This window comes from Sarcophilus harrisii, chromosome 4, assembly GCF_902635505.1.
Source record: "Sarcophilus harrisii chromosome 4, mSarHar1.11, whole genome shotgun sequence".
In the NCBI taxonomy this organism is placed as follows: domain Eukaryota; kingdom Metazoa; phylum Chordata; class Mammalia; order Dasyuromorphia; family Dasyuridae; genus Sarcophilus; species Sarcophilus harrisii.
The window spans coordinates 172,872,327-172,887,897 of record NC_045429.1 but is presented as its reverse complement, the minus strand read 5'-3'; the positions used below and the strand labels follow the sequence as shown (position 1 = coordinate 172,887,897).

Below are 15,571 nucleotides of genomic sequence, written 5' to 3'. Positions count from 1 at the left end.
TTCTAAGCTGTGAAATGGTCATTTCCCCTGTAGGTTCTCATCATTTCTACTTTGTCATTTAGTTCCTTCCTTTGGCAAGATTTTATTACAGAATGTTACTTTTATTGAGTTTTCCATCTTTTGGAGTAGGAAGCTATGATTCACAAACTATGATTCATAAAATGCTCAGTTTTTGTCAGAAAGAGAGTCTCTGCAAATGTTTGGATGATTGAAATCTCTAGTCATTGGTACATTATGCCTCTGCTAGGCTTGTGATCTGTTTCTTGATTTATTCTTCAATTTCCTGTGAATTTATAGGAATCTTCCACCTTTACTCTTCTCTTATTGTATGAATCGAGCAACAAGCATTTATGAAGCATATGCTATGTGCCAGGCACTATATTAGATCCTGAGAATACAAAGACCAAAAAATAATTTTAAAAAAGCTTCAGATTTTTTAATAGCTTTTTTTATACAAAATATATGCATGAGTAATTTTTCAACACTGACCCTTGCAAAAACTTCTATTTAAACTTCCCCCCCTTCCCTCCACCCCTCCTCTAGATGGCAGGTAGTCCCATACATGTTAAATATGTTAAAGTATATGTTAAATACAAAATATGTATACATATTTATGCAGTTATCGTGTTGCACAAGGAAGATCGGATTTAGAAAGAAGCTGAGAAGAAAAAACAAAAACGCAAGCAAACAATAACAGAGTGGAAATGTTGTGTTATGTTCTGTACTCATTTTCCAGTTTTCTTTCTCTGGGTATAGCTGGTTCTGTTCATTACAGATCAATTGGAACTAATTTGGGATTCTCTCATTGTTGAAGAGAGCCATGTCCATCAGAATTGATCTATTATGTAGTATTGTTGTTGAAGTGCATAATGATCTCCCTGTTCTGCTCATTTTACTTAGCATCAGTTCATGTATGTCTCTCCAAGCCTCTCTGTATTTATCCTGCTGGTCATTTCTTATAGAACAATAATATTCCCATAACATTCATTTACCACAATTTATTCAGCCATTCTTTGATTGGTGGGAATCCCTTCAATTTCCAGTTTCTAGCCACTATGAAGAGTGTGAAGATCGTGTATTTTTAAATCAGCAGGAGGCAGGAATTCAGGTTAGGGGAAAATCATCAGTCTTTATTCTCAGTGAAGAAGGATCACAGGTGGAAGAGAATCGGCGATAGCAATGTGTGCAGCTGAGTCAAGAAGTTAGCTAGACCAGCAGCCACACGACCAGCAGCTAGGAGTATGGAACCCAGGCCCAATCTCTCCCAGCTTCTCTTCCTGTCTCTCTCTGCTTCTACCCACCAAAATTGTCATTTCCTATACAACACATCAGGACTTGCACGGAGAGTGGGCAGGGACCATTCTTTATCCAATCATGTATATTAATAGAATATAACCCAATTACTATTTAGCCTCACGTACTTGGGACCTCAGTGCATCAACTCAAACCTCAGCCCATTACAAAGAGGGCTGCCACAAACATTTTTGTACATACAGGTCCCTTTCCCTTCTTTAATATCTCTTTGGGATATAAAAAAGCTTCAGTTTTAAAAAAGTCTATACTCTATGGGGAAGTAAAGAAGCATGTTCACATAATTAAATACAAAATAATTTAATGGAGAGGGTGATCAAGAAAAACCTTATTTAAGAGGTAGTGCTTGCAATGAATGTTAAAAGAATCTATAATCTCTAGGATATAGATAGGTAAGGGGGAAGTAGATTATCCCCCTTACCTATAGAGTTTGCTCGTCTTCCTTATCTTCAGACTACTATCTGGAATTAAAATGTATTACATATTTTTTATTGTTATAAAAAGAGCTAAATAATAATCTTTCTGATGATCCTTTGAAATCATAAGATTGAACACAGGTGGTATTTATTTCATAACAGATTGTGTTCTAAAAGTTCATTTGGAAGCTTTGGAGGTAGCCTACAAAAGCTTTTCTTAATTCTAAATGTGCCTAGAAGTGTTGAACTATATTAATATGCTATTAATTGATATTGAACCAAAACATAATGTGCCATAATATTTTTGTGGGAAAATGTTCTCTGAAGTCTAACATAGGATGTCAGGAAACTATGTCTCTCCCCCCCCCCCATACTTCCCTAGGTATCCCAGGCACATATTCCCTTGTGCAGAATCTCACCATTTGGGCCCAAACCCTTAAAACTGGGCATTTGTTTGCTCTAGGCAAGATTTGAAATTCATCCCTTTTACTCCATCCCTTTTGCTATAGACCTCTACTATAATATTTACAACTTGACTTATCAAAAAATTAATCCCAAAATATTTTGTGATCACTTCTCCCTTTAAAATCTTCATTAATATTCCTTTTATTAATATTATTGTCAGAAATCAAAATTATCTCACTGTGGCAAACTCAGAAGTCCAACACTATCAAATGAACGATCTTGTTGCTTCAAAGTAAAAATAGTAAGAAGTATTCTCTTCTCTTCAAGCTGTTGTAGGTCTTCTGTACTTTTGAAAAAAATGCTTCATTTTATCTTTTGAAGTTTTAAACTGTAATTTTCACAAAACTAGGTTCATATTTGCAAAGCTCTGAAGTATATTCACTCTACCTTCCCTTAAGAATTATTGTGGCTGTCAAGTTTAAATATACATGATTTCTAGGAAGTCATAATGATGATTTGTTTCTCTTCTGTAAGGCTTTTGGTTTAGTTGAGATGTTTGTGAATTGAAAGATGTGATTCTGAACATGGCTTAAATTTTAACAGAAAATCTTACAAGATATTCTGAAAATACCAAATATCTATTATTTATTATGAAACTCGGGGGCTTTACATATACTCTGTGAGTCTTAATAGATGAAATAACTATCTTTCATTTTAGCCACTGTGTTAGCTGTGTTATATAAGAAAACAGCATGTAAACTTTGTTTTTCTTAATATGTCTTTTGCATAGGTTCAACTTGGCCAAGCAGAAATCAAATGCCCTATCACAGAATGCAATGAATACCTAGAGGAAACAACTGTTCTCTATAACCTGCCACATGATGATGTCATCAAATACAAGTACTTCTTGGAACTCAGCCGTATTGACTCCAGCACCAAGCCATGCCCTCAATGCAAGCACTTTACAACCTACAAGAAGAGAGGACATGGTCCAACCCCTACCAAATTGGAAAACAAATACAAAGTGAGCATGCTCACCAGAGCTATGGAATAATGTCACATGATAGGAGCAGCCAAAGTAGGACAGCATGTGGTGGGCATTAAGTGGGCTTTCTTCTCTTACTGGAGCCTAATGTAAGCTATGTTTTAGAATATGGTTCTATAGTACTATATCCCTACATAAATATTCAAGTCCTACAAACATGTATTCATGGATGTAATTGTGATTATATTTTATATACACAGGTTTCAGACACTATCCATTTTACCTTAAGAAGATTAAGAATACATCATATATACAAAATTAAAGTTTAATATTTAAAGAAATAACAATTTACAATGTTGTAAGGTTTCTTGCACCTACATATGTTAGGCTATTTGCACTGGTCTCCTGTGACTCAATTATTTTGACTATGGCCAGAGTAGAAGACTTTTATAAACTTTATGATGTTTAAGTAAAATGGCAAAATGAAGGTTTCTTTGTATTTTAAGGTAATTTTTAAAATACCCTATGTCTTTGGAGGAGTTATAAAAGTCACCAAGTGGTTTAAATGGAATTGTAATTTGGTAGATAGTTTTCTCCAGTGTTTCAAGTTTGATATGGTATATATAGTGAAGTTGTAAGGGTCATTAAGATCTCATCTGCCTTTGAAAATGGGACCTCTATTAAATATCAGACAGTTTTAATTCTTATATAGTTAGTCTTATTTATATTATTATTGCTTAATGTATGACATCTGCTGGATGATTTTATTAATTTTATTCCCCAGTAATCCCCAATAATTGTGTGGGTTTTTTTTTAAATTTAACAACATGTATATATAATCTAGATAAGGATAAAGCTGTAGTGGTGATTTAAAGCAAACAAACAACTGAATTAATATTACAAGAATAGTTTTTCTTCAACTCTGACTTAGAAATCTTTTATTCTACAACTTTATTTATATTTATTTTATTGGGATTAGTTTCCATGATAAATACTTGAATTCTGCAGTTTGCAGCATTTAAATGATTTCCTAAATTTTAGAACCTACAATGAAGAGTAAAATTTCAGATCCAGTCAATTTATGACATATACTTTTTCAACCACTTGATAGATGATTCTTACTGAAGAAAAAGCTTGGAATTTTTGTTTTTACATAAAGAGATCATAAGGAGGGGGATTGTTATTAACAATTATAACAATAGAATTTTGCAAATAATCACCTCAACTGGGACCACTCAAGTCATCTTATGGTGGGAATAATTTCCTAGTTTAATTATTAAAAGGGAAATATTGAAAGGGAAAAAGTGTCTAGATTCCATTCATATTTGTAGAAGCAAAAATTCTATTGAATTTTATTGAATTTTTTTTTAAATAGAGTTAGAACCTTTTGGTCTATGTGTTAATTGACTGATAACCTTCTCCACACTCCTTTTAGAGCCCAGTAAGTGTTTTGTGGGGTAGATAAATGAAAATGAGATTTAAATAAAGCCAAACTTGGTTTATTTAGGTCTAGAAATTTTTCTTCTCTGTAAAAGAAGGTAAATATGCTTTCAGGTAATTTTTTAAAAAATTGTCCATTTCAATCCATGCAAAAATTTGAAAAATGCTGTACAACATGCAAGAACAGTGCATCCTTCGTCAAATTGAAATTGCTAGAATATGAAAGAAAGTCTATGAGAAACTGTTTGAAGTATCCATTTCCTTCTCTGAAGCACACAGTATAAGAAAATTTGTTGATGAGTTCAGCTATTCCTAAAGAAATAGGAGTCTTACTATTAGGGTTTCTGCTATTATTAATATACTTAATTTTATACAATATTTTTCCAACCAAGGAACTTAGTATAGTTTCTAAATGTATAATTCATTCTTTGTATAGCTAAATATGCAAGATGGATAGATAGCAGTAACAATATTATCCAAACGAAATAATTCTTTAAGATAGTTTAATAAGTGCCAAAACTGGGCACAAAACACCATCCTGGATGTAGAGGGCCAGAACTTTGGAGACGTATACTTGAAAGAAGTATAGTTGAAACAAGGTGTTAACTCAGTGTGATTGATGAGAAAATGGTTTTCTAGTTCATATATATCTAGTATGATATAATGATATAATCACTCTAGTTTGATGTAATGATATAATCACTCGTTTGATATAATGATATAATCACTAGATTGGCTTATACTCATTTTGCTGTAATGATATAGTTGTAATAGGGTATTTAAGGGCTGAGAAAACTGGGGACAAAGTCAGACTCAGATTGACACTGGTTGAGACTGGGTCAGACTGTGATAGACACAGACAGTGAAAGAGACAATAAAGACTTTGGATTCTGTTCCTAACCATTCTCAGGTTGACTATCCTGCTGAGACCAAGGCCTGTCTGGAGGATCTCCAGAAAGCTAGCCCGAACATTACACTCCTTATTTCCATTTCTATCCCCTATACAGATATTCTATTGTTTGCCATTGATAGGAAGAGAAAAATTGGTATGGGGATAGACTTAATCTATTTAATCAATTCAAAGTCACAGATATAGGAAAATGACATAATAAACTTTCCATAATTTGTAACTATTCATTTCATTCCTTTTAAATAGATAGACTTGGGAAGTTCTAAACTATTAATACAATTTCATTACTTATACAGTTTATTTCCAAGTTCTTTAGAGTCCAACATTATTATTATTATTTTTGAGACTAGCTCTCCACTTCTTATCAAGGTAAGTACAGCAGCCAAATGGATTCAGTCCCAGCATTGAACATCACAGGAGCTTTGACCCCCTTTATTTTCTGACCCCTCTTTAGGCACCTTGATGTTCTATCCTATCAACTTTCAGGCCCTCATTAAATTGGTGTCAGATTTAATAGGGCATAGTCTATTGCTTATCAGAAATCCAAATGGTTTTACCTGCCTCAGCCTCCCCAGTAGTAAGGATTACAGACATATACCAAGATTCTTAACCCAATATCACTATTAATTAATAGTAAATTATAGCTGAGAGCATGGGATTTCAGCAATATTAATTTGTATTGTAAGGCAATGGAAACATTATTTAAGTTGCTGTTAATGGCAATCTACCCTGCATCTCTTGGATCCTCTGAAAGCATTTTAAATCCTGTTACAGTATTTCTATCGATCAACCCAAAAAAACATGTTTTTTTAAAAACTTATTTATAAAAATTGAGGTATTGAGGATATACCTTACATAATAACACTTCTTAATCATACCGTTACTACTGATTCCCACTATAGCATCAGAAAACTCTATTATGTCTCATAATTTGACTAATCATCCAAAGTACAATCTGGATAGGTAGCTGTTTCAGTTGACTATCCTTAGAGAATTCTTTTTTCAAGTGGAGATTGGCAAGTATCATACCCAGAGGTTTTAAAGTTCAAAAAATTGTTCCAATATGTCAGTTACCCTTATGGCCATCATCCCTTTTAAGGATTTCCAAGAAGTAGGTGGTATGGTGCCAGAATGTTGGATATGGAGATGAAGTGAATAGTTGGGAAATTGGAGTCATAGCCTTCTCCTTCTAGGGTTTGGCTGGCACATTGAGTCTTTCTCAGAATGAGACTTTTACAGCATGTGAATTATAGAATTGTAGGGTTGAGCACTGAAACTAAGGATACCAGAATGATGAAAGGCATAGAACTGAAAGTATGACAAGGATAGGGGCTTGTCATCTGGATTCAAGGGACCCGGCATGTGAGAGAATTGTTATCCATCTGTGTTCCACCCCACTCATTATTTTAGAAATTATGTTTCTGGGCTTGAGGAAGCAAGACATTGTTATGCAAGTTATATTGTTTCTAGTTTTGATAAAAACTTCTTTGAAGCTTTTAGTGTCTAAATTTTGGCCATCTAGGAATGTATCTCTCACTTATCTTATTGTTTCTTATGGAACTTACTGCCCACTCTGATACTGTTTCACATATGATCATGTATTCACACACCCAATTAGTGTAGTTGCATAGGGTAGTTTATAATTTAGTTCTGTTATTCTTTTGAAGTCATTGGCATAATAGGTTGGCTCTAAAATAGTTATATTTTGAATATTTGTTGAGATTGATAGTGCCAACTCAGTAAGAACTTAAGTCCTGTGTTAAAAAATTATGTCAAAATATCAAAATCTTGACTTCCAATATTTTGCTGTTTTAAAATAATATTTATTATTACAATTATGTCAATATTTTTTATTATTATCTGGTGAATTTTGGTTTTTTAATTGTTTAAAAAATGTGAAATAAGATATAGCAACAAAACATAAAAACAGTAAACAGTACTCAATTCCAAAGTACATCAAATAGCAATAAACAAAACTTTTAGACATATAGGCTTCATTCTTCCATCAGGAAGAAACTTCTCCAAGCAAAAGCTTGAGTAAGTAGACAGATTTTTCATTGTATTCTGAAAGTCAATAACCCATAGTTTTTCAAGGGAGGGAACTTCCAGACTGGGAAGTTTTTCCTGAGAGAAGTTTACCTTTGCTCAAACCCAGGGTTATTACCTCAAGTGTAGGATTTCTTTGTTTCCCTGTGATTCTGACTATGCTGCCTCTGGTACCAAAACCAGTTTCATCTTTCTAATAAAAGCCATGATAGCAATCTGCTACTTATTCTTTCTTTATAAAGTTCATAAACTCTTTTTCTCAGCTCACACTAATTATTCTCCTTTGAGCGGAGAAGTAAACAGAGAAGAGATTACTATAAAAAAGAATGAAAAATATTTATGGTAAATCTTAGGGGTAGTTTTATGTCTCTCTTTTGGTCCAGTTGGGAACCCAAAGAAATCTCTTTCTTGTATTGATTTGGCTCAGAATATTTAATAATTAGATGGTGTTAACTGTTGCAAAACAAGTTTCACTTGTGCCTTTCTCTAGTATAATTTAGAAGTATAATCAGTCCCATAAATAATTCAGTTTTATTAAATTCACCTTCAACTTCTTTTCCCCAACATATCAAAAAAACCCTGAAAAGGCACAAAATTGTCCTTTGTCCCATCTCAAACTGAAAAATGAAATATCAATAAATGTACCTTTTTTGCCATTTAATAAATGCCAGTGATGTTCCCAAGCACTCTACGGATACAGATTCAAAGATGAGACATCCCTCTTGCATTGTACTAGAACCTAGATTTTTAAACTGTGGTTTGTGACCCTCTATGAGGTCTCACAGTTAATGTGGGAATTGCAAAATTATGATTTATTATCAGTAAATGTTTGATTTGTATACTTATTTTCTTCTGTATCATAGATCCATTTGCTAGTTTAGTGAAATTTATGGGTTACTTCTGAGAGTATTGTTTTTACATGCACAAAATAGAATGTATATGATTACTAATTAAGCCAATTACATTGTAATAGCGATCAAGTTTTTTTTTAAATGTCACTGTGGGCTCCAGGTTAAGAATCCTGTACTAGAGAGATACAACATATTCACAGATAAGTATAAGATATATACAAAACAAATACATAGGGAATAGGACAGAGGCATTAACAATTGGATAAAAACAGGAAAGGAGTTTTGAAAAAGGTGGCATTGAAGCTGTACTTTGAAGGAATCTGGGTATTCCAAGAGGTAAGGGTGAAACACAACAGCATTCTAGGCATTGGGTGATAGCCTGAGTTAAAGCACAAAGGCAAGAGATGTAATGCATAGGGAATAGTCACTAGACTGTTTAAAAATTACTTATACATTTTCAGATCCCAGATCAATGGATTTAGCTGCTTTTAATTGGCTCACTTTTTTTATTGGGCTTAGATTTCCTTCTGACAGAAGGTTTGATAAATATATACTAACCATTTGCCGTGGATAGAACACTGGCCCTGGAGTCTGGAGGACCTGATTTCAAATGTGGCCTCAGACACAATACTTCCTAGCTGTGTGATCCTGGACAAGTCATTTAATCCCAATTGTCTCTCAGAAAACAAAAACAAATATACTAGTATTGGTGTTGATATTGACATGAGAAGCTATTACATAAAGACTTTGTGGACTTCCCACCCCCATCCCTCAACAAATAAATGCTTTAGACAGCTACTTTCTGAGACTATAAATTGTAGAGAATATGCATTGATCTGGTTGCATTGGTAATAGTTTCTTACCTGGCACTTTCTAAACCAAAGAAATCGCAAATCTGATTTTTAAAAAAAGATACACATATACAATGTGTACATACATATAATTTTCCTCATAAGTTACGTTATGTCTTTTTACTCTCTTACTTTTCTCTAATATCATTACTTTAAATTGATAGTGTTTACAAATCACAAATCAGTATACATATCAACTCTCCAAGGTCAATTTAGTTTTTGAAACACTCTGATTCCTTTAAAGTTTAATGCATCACCAATATCAGGGAACTGACAGAAAACAAATGTAGATTTTTAAATGATTCTTGCTAACAGATTTATAAAAGAGAGAGAGATGAAATCATTTATCCTGTTTCAAAGATGTCAGCGGAAATAAATATTGTGTTATGTCTGTTAAGCTTTGTGTTTTACAGTTTGTATTATGATATTGGCATATTAAATCTTGTTAGGGATACATTCATATCTACATTCACTAATGACTTATTATCTTGGCTGACCTTCTCCTTGTCTTAGCTACAAGGATTTTGTGAAGGTTTCTTACTTGCTTTTTATCTATTAAAAATATTCCAGTTAGTATTAAAATTCTTCTTAAAATATTGGCCTTTTGTCTCATCTTAAAATAATAATTCCATGTTGTTGTTGTTTTTTTAAGATTCTAAACTTATGCTCATCAGGTTTCAGCTGGCAAATATAAATTTCTAACTGGTTTTGGGGTGAAACAGGTATAATTGAGGAGCACCAGAACATATCATCAGACATCAGTATGTGGGAACATATCAGAATTCCCACTTGCCATTTTCATATGATCATAGATTTAGAGTTGGAAAAAGCATTGCTTTAATTTATCAATGAAGGAAACATGGCATAGAGTAGTTAAGACTTGGCCAAGACCACACAGCTAGCCTGGTCCAGGATTTGAAAACAGGTTTTTTTTTTTTTTTTCTGACTCTGAATCTAGTGTCCTATTCACTGTGCCTATTCAATTCCTCTCATGCTTTATAAGGTGTGTGGACTCATTCCTTCTCCTGACAACTGAATTCTTGAGAGTTCAGGTAAGTCAGAAAAGCCAAACAGAAAGAAGCAACTGTAAGCTGAGTGTCCATGGACATTCAAAATACTATTGAAGAGTCTCTTTGCTTAAAAATGTGCTGGTAATGTAACAAATCATTCACCTTATTGTAAATCCCGTAATTATATTCCTTGGCCTCTGTGAGCCATCTTATTTATAGACTATTAATTACCCTTATAGGAGAGGCTTCAAGTAATGTCAAAGAGGTTGGTGTACCAAACTTCTGTTCTGGATCTTATCACTGTTTTTAGGTCATATTCTCCACTCTATCCTATTACTGTGGATTATTTTGTAAACAAATTTTAATTGTTTACAAATCTAAAGGTTTTTAGAAAGAAGAGGGTAGAAGCAGCTGGTGTTCAGAGAAATAGGTCATTTTAAATTGCATATTTAAATACCAATATAGAATGGCATGTTTTACATATTCAACATATTCATATGAGTTCTGGGACCTCAGAAAACATCTAATTCTCATTTTTACGTATGTGGAAGCTGAGACCTAGGGAAACATTTATTAAACTCTTATTGTGTGCTAGTAACTATGCTAAAATTGGCCAAAAAACAAAGAACAACAACAACAACAGTAAAAAAACACATTCTGTCCTCAAGGGACTCTCCATTCTAATAGGGGAGACAACATATAAACAACTATTTTGTGCAAACCAGGCAAATACACAATAGACTTGGAGTAATCTTATAAGGCAGGATTTCTTCAACTTTTTCCACTCTTGACTCTTTTTTACCATTCAAATTACTCTGGGTAGATAGTTTTTATAAAATAGGGGTACATAGTTTTATAAAATAGGGGCACAAGTTAGACATTTAGTGATGATAAATCATAATTTTATGAACCTGCATTCACTTATGCGACCCCATTTGGGGTTACAACTTACAGTTTAAGAAGCATTAAGATCAAAGAGAACTAGAAAAGGTTTCTAGCAGATCCTGGAACTTTAGACAAGATTTGTAGGAAACCAAAGAAGTTTGGAAATAGGGATGAAGAATTCTAGACATGAGGAACAGCCAATAAAAACATTTGGACTCAGAAAATGGGATGCAAAGAACAGCAAGGAGATCAGTAGCACTGCATTACAATTAATATGGAGGAGAATAAAGTGTAAGAAGAATGGAAAGGTAGAAAAAGATGAGGTTATGAAAAGCTTTAAAAGCCACATACCTTAAATTGATCCTGGAAAGACAATAGGGAGGGAACTTCTGGAGTTTATTGACTACGAGAAGTGATATGGTCAAATTTTGTCTATATTTATTTACCTAGTAAATGTTTAAGGCAGAATTTGAATCCAGGTCTTCTGACTCCAAGTCCAGAATCTTAGGCCTTTAGTTTTTTTTTTCTGTGTATTAATTATTTTCATGAAAGTTCCAATAAAATAAATATCTCATTTGAACATCAAATATGTTAGCTTTTGAGAGCTATCAAGCTATCAAGCATCTATAATTTCATTAGTGTGCTTTTCAGCAACACAGATTGCAACCCCTCTTAAATTTAGTAGATTTTTTTCTTTTTTTGAGATTTGTCATAACCAAAAATTTCATCACTTTATAGCCAACCTCATGATGTGTGCTTCTCAATTTACCTCATGCTCATATAGTTGGTATTTATTTACCTCATGCTCATATAGTTGGTATTTATTGAATTCCCTGGCTCCTACTCAATCTTGATAGTTTGAAAAATAAACTAGAACTTTTTCTTTGCTTTCATAGCCTTTGAGATCCTTGGATCACATCTGTGATATTGATGAGACATCAGGATAGGTCTTTAGTGGAGAAACTTTTGATTGTGTGTATTTCATTGATTGTATACATATAATATATTTGATACAATTTTGATTTTTATACAAAGTCATTTTGGCTCTTTCTGAGGAACAGGGTTGAATAATTAAAGATTCCATACAAATGAAATCAGTTTTACAAATTTCCTTGATTTTCAGATTTGTGTACTAGTTCTCATCATCATAATCATCAAAGACTAATGGTTAACTATATTAACAAATACATGGTATATATATTTTTAAATTAGTTTTTTTTGTCTTCAAAAGTCAATTCTTCTTTGGAAATATGGTAATAAACCTTCTCCTTCCTCTTACTGTCCCACTCCATATGCAACAGGGTATTTAAGAATAAAATTTTCCCTTAGGTGTTTTTAATTGAATATATATTTGGAAAGGACCTCAGTAGATCAGTATTCCACTTTAAATCTGCATTTAAATCTTCTAGACACCACTTCTGACAAGTGGTCATCCAGCCTTCATTCAAAGACTTCTAGTAAAAGGAAGCTCACTATCTTGTGAACTAGCCAATTACACTTTGTGCTAGCTCTCAGATAGGAAATTTTTCTTTATTCAGGCTCCATTTGCCTCTTAATTTCTATTCATCATTCTTAGTTCTGTCCTCTGATTTTCAAAGCTAACATTTTGTGGTTTCACATGTTTTGTAAGAATTTCTTAATTAAATTAGTAAACGAGGCTCTCTGCAAAAACTACAATATAATTTGTTTATGGTGAATGGCACCCTATAAAGGCACATTCATTTTGGTTAGGTTTCTGGGGAAAAAAATCTTAGCAGGAGGCAGTCAACTTAAATTTTATTCCTTAATATTGCTTCCTAGACCCTGTAAAAAAGGTCAATCAGAATCCTATTGGGTTTATAATCTACATTCATATCTCTTGTATTAACTACAGTATTGCTTTCTAGCCCACACATTAACTGTTACTTTGTACTATCTGATTATGATGTCATCTCAGTCATTCATCTTAGACATTCCTTCTTAGTATGTTTTGTTTGCACACACTGGTATTATTAGATCAATCAAAGTCTGTTTATCTTTGTTCTCAGGATCTGCCAGCCATGTTTCTGGAAAAAGGTTTGGAGGAGAGATTTTTTTTCAAAGCTTATCGTAACAGAAAAATAGAATAGTAGAGGAAAATTATTTAAAAATTGGGCAACAGACTATATTAAAAGTTCCTCCTATTTTGGACCCTAAAGGTTTTTTCAGAATTAAGTTTTATTTGGAGCATTTTTAGAGAACTACTTGTTATAAGGGAAAAGCAAAAAAACCATCTTTTATACTGTTATTGAAACAAGATCACTGAATTTGTTTTCTATGAAAGTAGTCCAAAAATCCTTAACACAAATCTCCCTTTATTATATGAACTTGGTATGGAGGTGCCTGTGGATTTTCAAAATTACTGCTAGTGAATGCAAGTCCTAACCAGTTCTATCAACTTTAAAAAACTCCAAGTACAAGTCAAGTGATCGGTTGTATCTTCTATCCAAAAATCAGTATCCCTAAGTATAAAAATAATTTTTATTTAAATGTTTCATATTGAGCAATAATTTTTAAAGTTTTATCAGTGTGAAATAGACAAAAATTACAAAATGGTCTTCAGTTCCATGAGGATCTTTCTCCTTTCATAATTGTAGTAATTGAGTGGACTAAAAATTAAATTGTATTACATGAATATAACCATTACAGTTATTGATGTAACTTTTTCCTAATAACCCAAAAGTGATTTACTAAAAGAATGGAACCAATTATATATTGACAGTATTTTTTGAAAGCTTTTTTATTTTCAAAACATATGCATGGATGATTTTTTCAACATTGACCCTTGCATAGCTTTGTGATCCAAATTTTCCCCTTTTCCCCTACTACCTTCCCTAGATGGCAAGCAATATTCAATATATATTATGCATGGTAAATAATATATTTACATTATTGTTATAGTTGATCTTAGTTGTCTGTGGTAACTGACTTCAAAGCTTATTTGCAATCCACTATGCCAGGTTGTTCTCAGTGCTCCCCTTGAAACTCTCTAAAACTCTTCAGTTTTAGAGAAGTTGTCAATCTGCCTCCTGAGAGAGGGAGTTTCTCCTCAGTAGTCATTACACCAATGGAATCCCATCCTCAGACCCTCTCCAAAATGTTTTAGGTTTTTGTTTGTTTGTTTGTTTGTTTTGAATGAAAACATAAAATAGGAGGTTGCAAATTAAAGGGAAAGTTAATTAGGCTTTCCTCAGAAGAATGATAAAAGAGTAGGCAAAATTAGTTTCACTGTGAACCTAAACATTGCTCACATTGCACAGTATATCCTTATGACACTTTCAAAATAAGCCTAAATAACAATACTAACTTGAAGGTGATTGCAGCTTTTGCACCAACATCAATTGCATAAGTAAATTCTACAAAAAAATTGTCAGGATACTTTGAATTGCAGGAAAGCTAGAAAATATGGTTTATGATTAGTAACAAAGAGGGGGCAAAAGCATATAAACTACTCAGACATATCACATCTGTATATCTCAAGTTGTTTATTCACAAAAGTTGGAAAGCATTGAAACCTTGGCTTAATAATTTAATTTATTTTTTACATTTTATTTATTTTTAAATGTTTATTATTTACTTCTGATTAACAAGCATTTGTTTTGTCTCCTTGCTTCCCCTTCCCAGTTTAGTAACACAGAAAAAGAAAATATAATAAATATGCATAGTAAAACAAAACAAACTCCCACATTAGCATTCTTTAAAAATGAGATCATTTTACTCTCCAGTGCAGTCAGAGAAATCACCATATCATAATGTTAAGGACAGCTTTCACTCTGGAGCCAACTTAAAGAATATTTTAAGGAAAAAAAAACCTTTCATATAATTAATACTCTAACTTCTCTATGATGACATCCTTTAAGTTCATGCTTTAGGTGCAGTATCTATTTACGTAATCATTTTCTATTTTGTTTTAAGTACTGTTGAATGCATGCTAAAAATGAAGCTAGTTAACCAAATTTTATTCTGAACCAAATAGTATGATAGTTGAATGTTGCCCTGCAGTGGGAGATAATGGATAGAGTCTGATCAGAATTAACAAGCACCATGTTTAAATCCTATTTCTGATATTTTGGTATTGTGCCCCTAAAAAGCTGCTTAACTTTTCAGGTCCCTCAGGCAGCTCTCACAGAGAAAAAACAGATGCTGATTTTCACTGATACGAGGATTCTCTTCAACCGCAATCTCTCTAATATCTATGAAATCAGAGGTCTAAACCAATTTTTTTTAATGGTGTTCATGTGCTTTCCTTATATTTAAAAAGACAGATGTCTGACAAGGCATTGGCTTAGTGTTCATAAATCATCCCACAGTTTAGGAAATATAGTTGCAGTGTTTAAAGGATCTATTCAGAAAAATATTAAAGCAGAAGGTACCCTTATTTAACAACCCTAGAATCTGCCCTAAGAAATGGGCTCATCTTGTAGTTCTAGTCTATTCCCCTTC

At 33.0% G+C, this 15,571-nt stretch overlaps 1 protein-coding gene across 1 annotated transcript in view; it reads left to right on the top strand.

Annotated features, from left to right (window-relative positions):
- The window catches only part of RNF217 (ring finger protein 217), a 145,928-nt gene that overhangs the window by 82,214 nt on the left and 48,143 nt on the right, over positions 1 to 15,571 (top strand). The window contains exon 2 of the mRNA XM_031964332.1: positions 2,923 to 3,156. Coding sequence (XP_031820192.1) covers positions 2,923 to 3,156 — 234 coding nt within the window. The remainder of the gene's footprint in view (positions 1 to 2,922; positions 3,157 to 15,571) is intronic.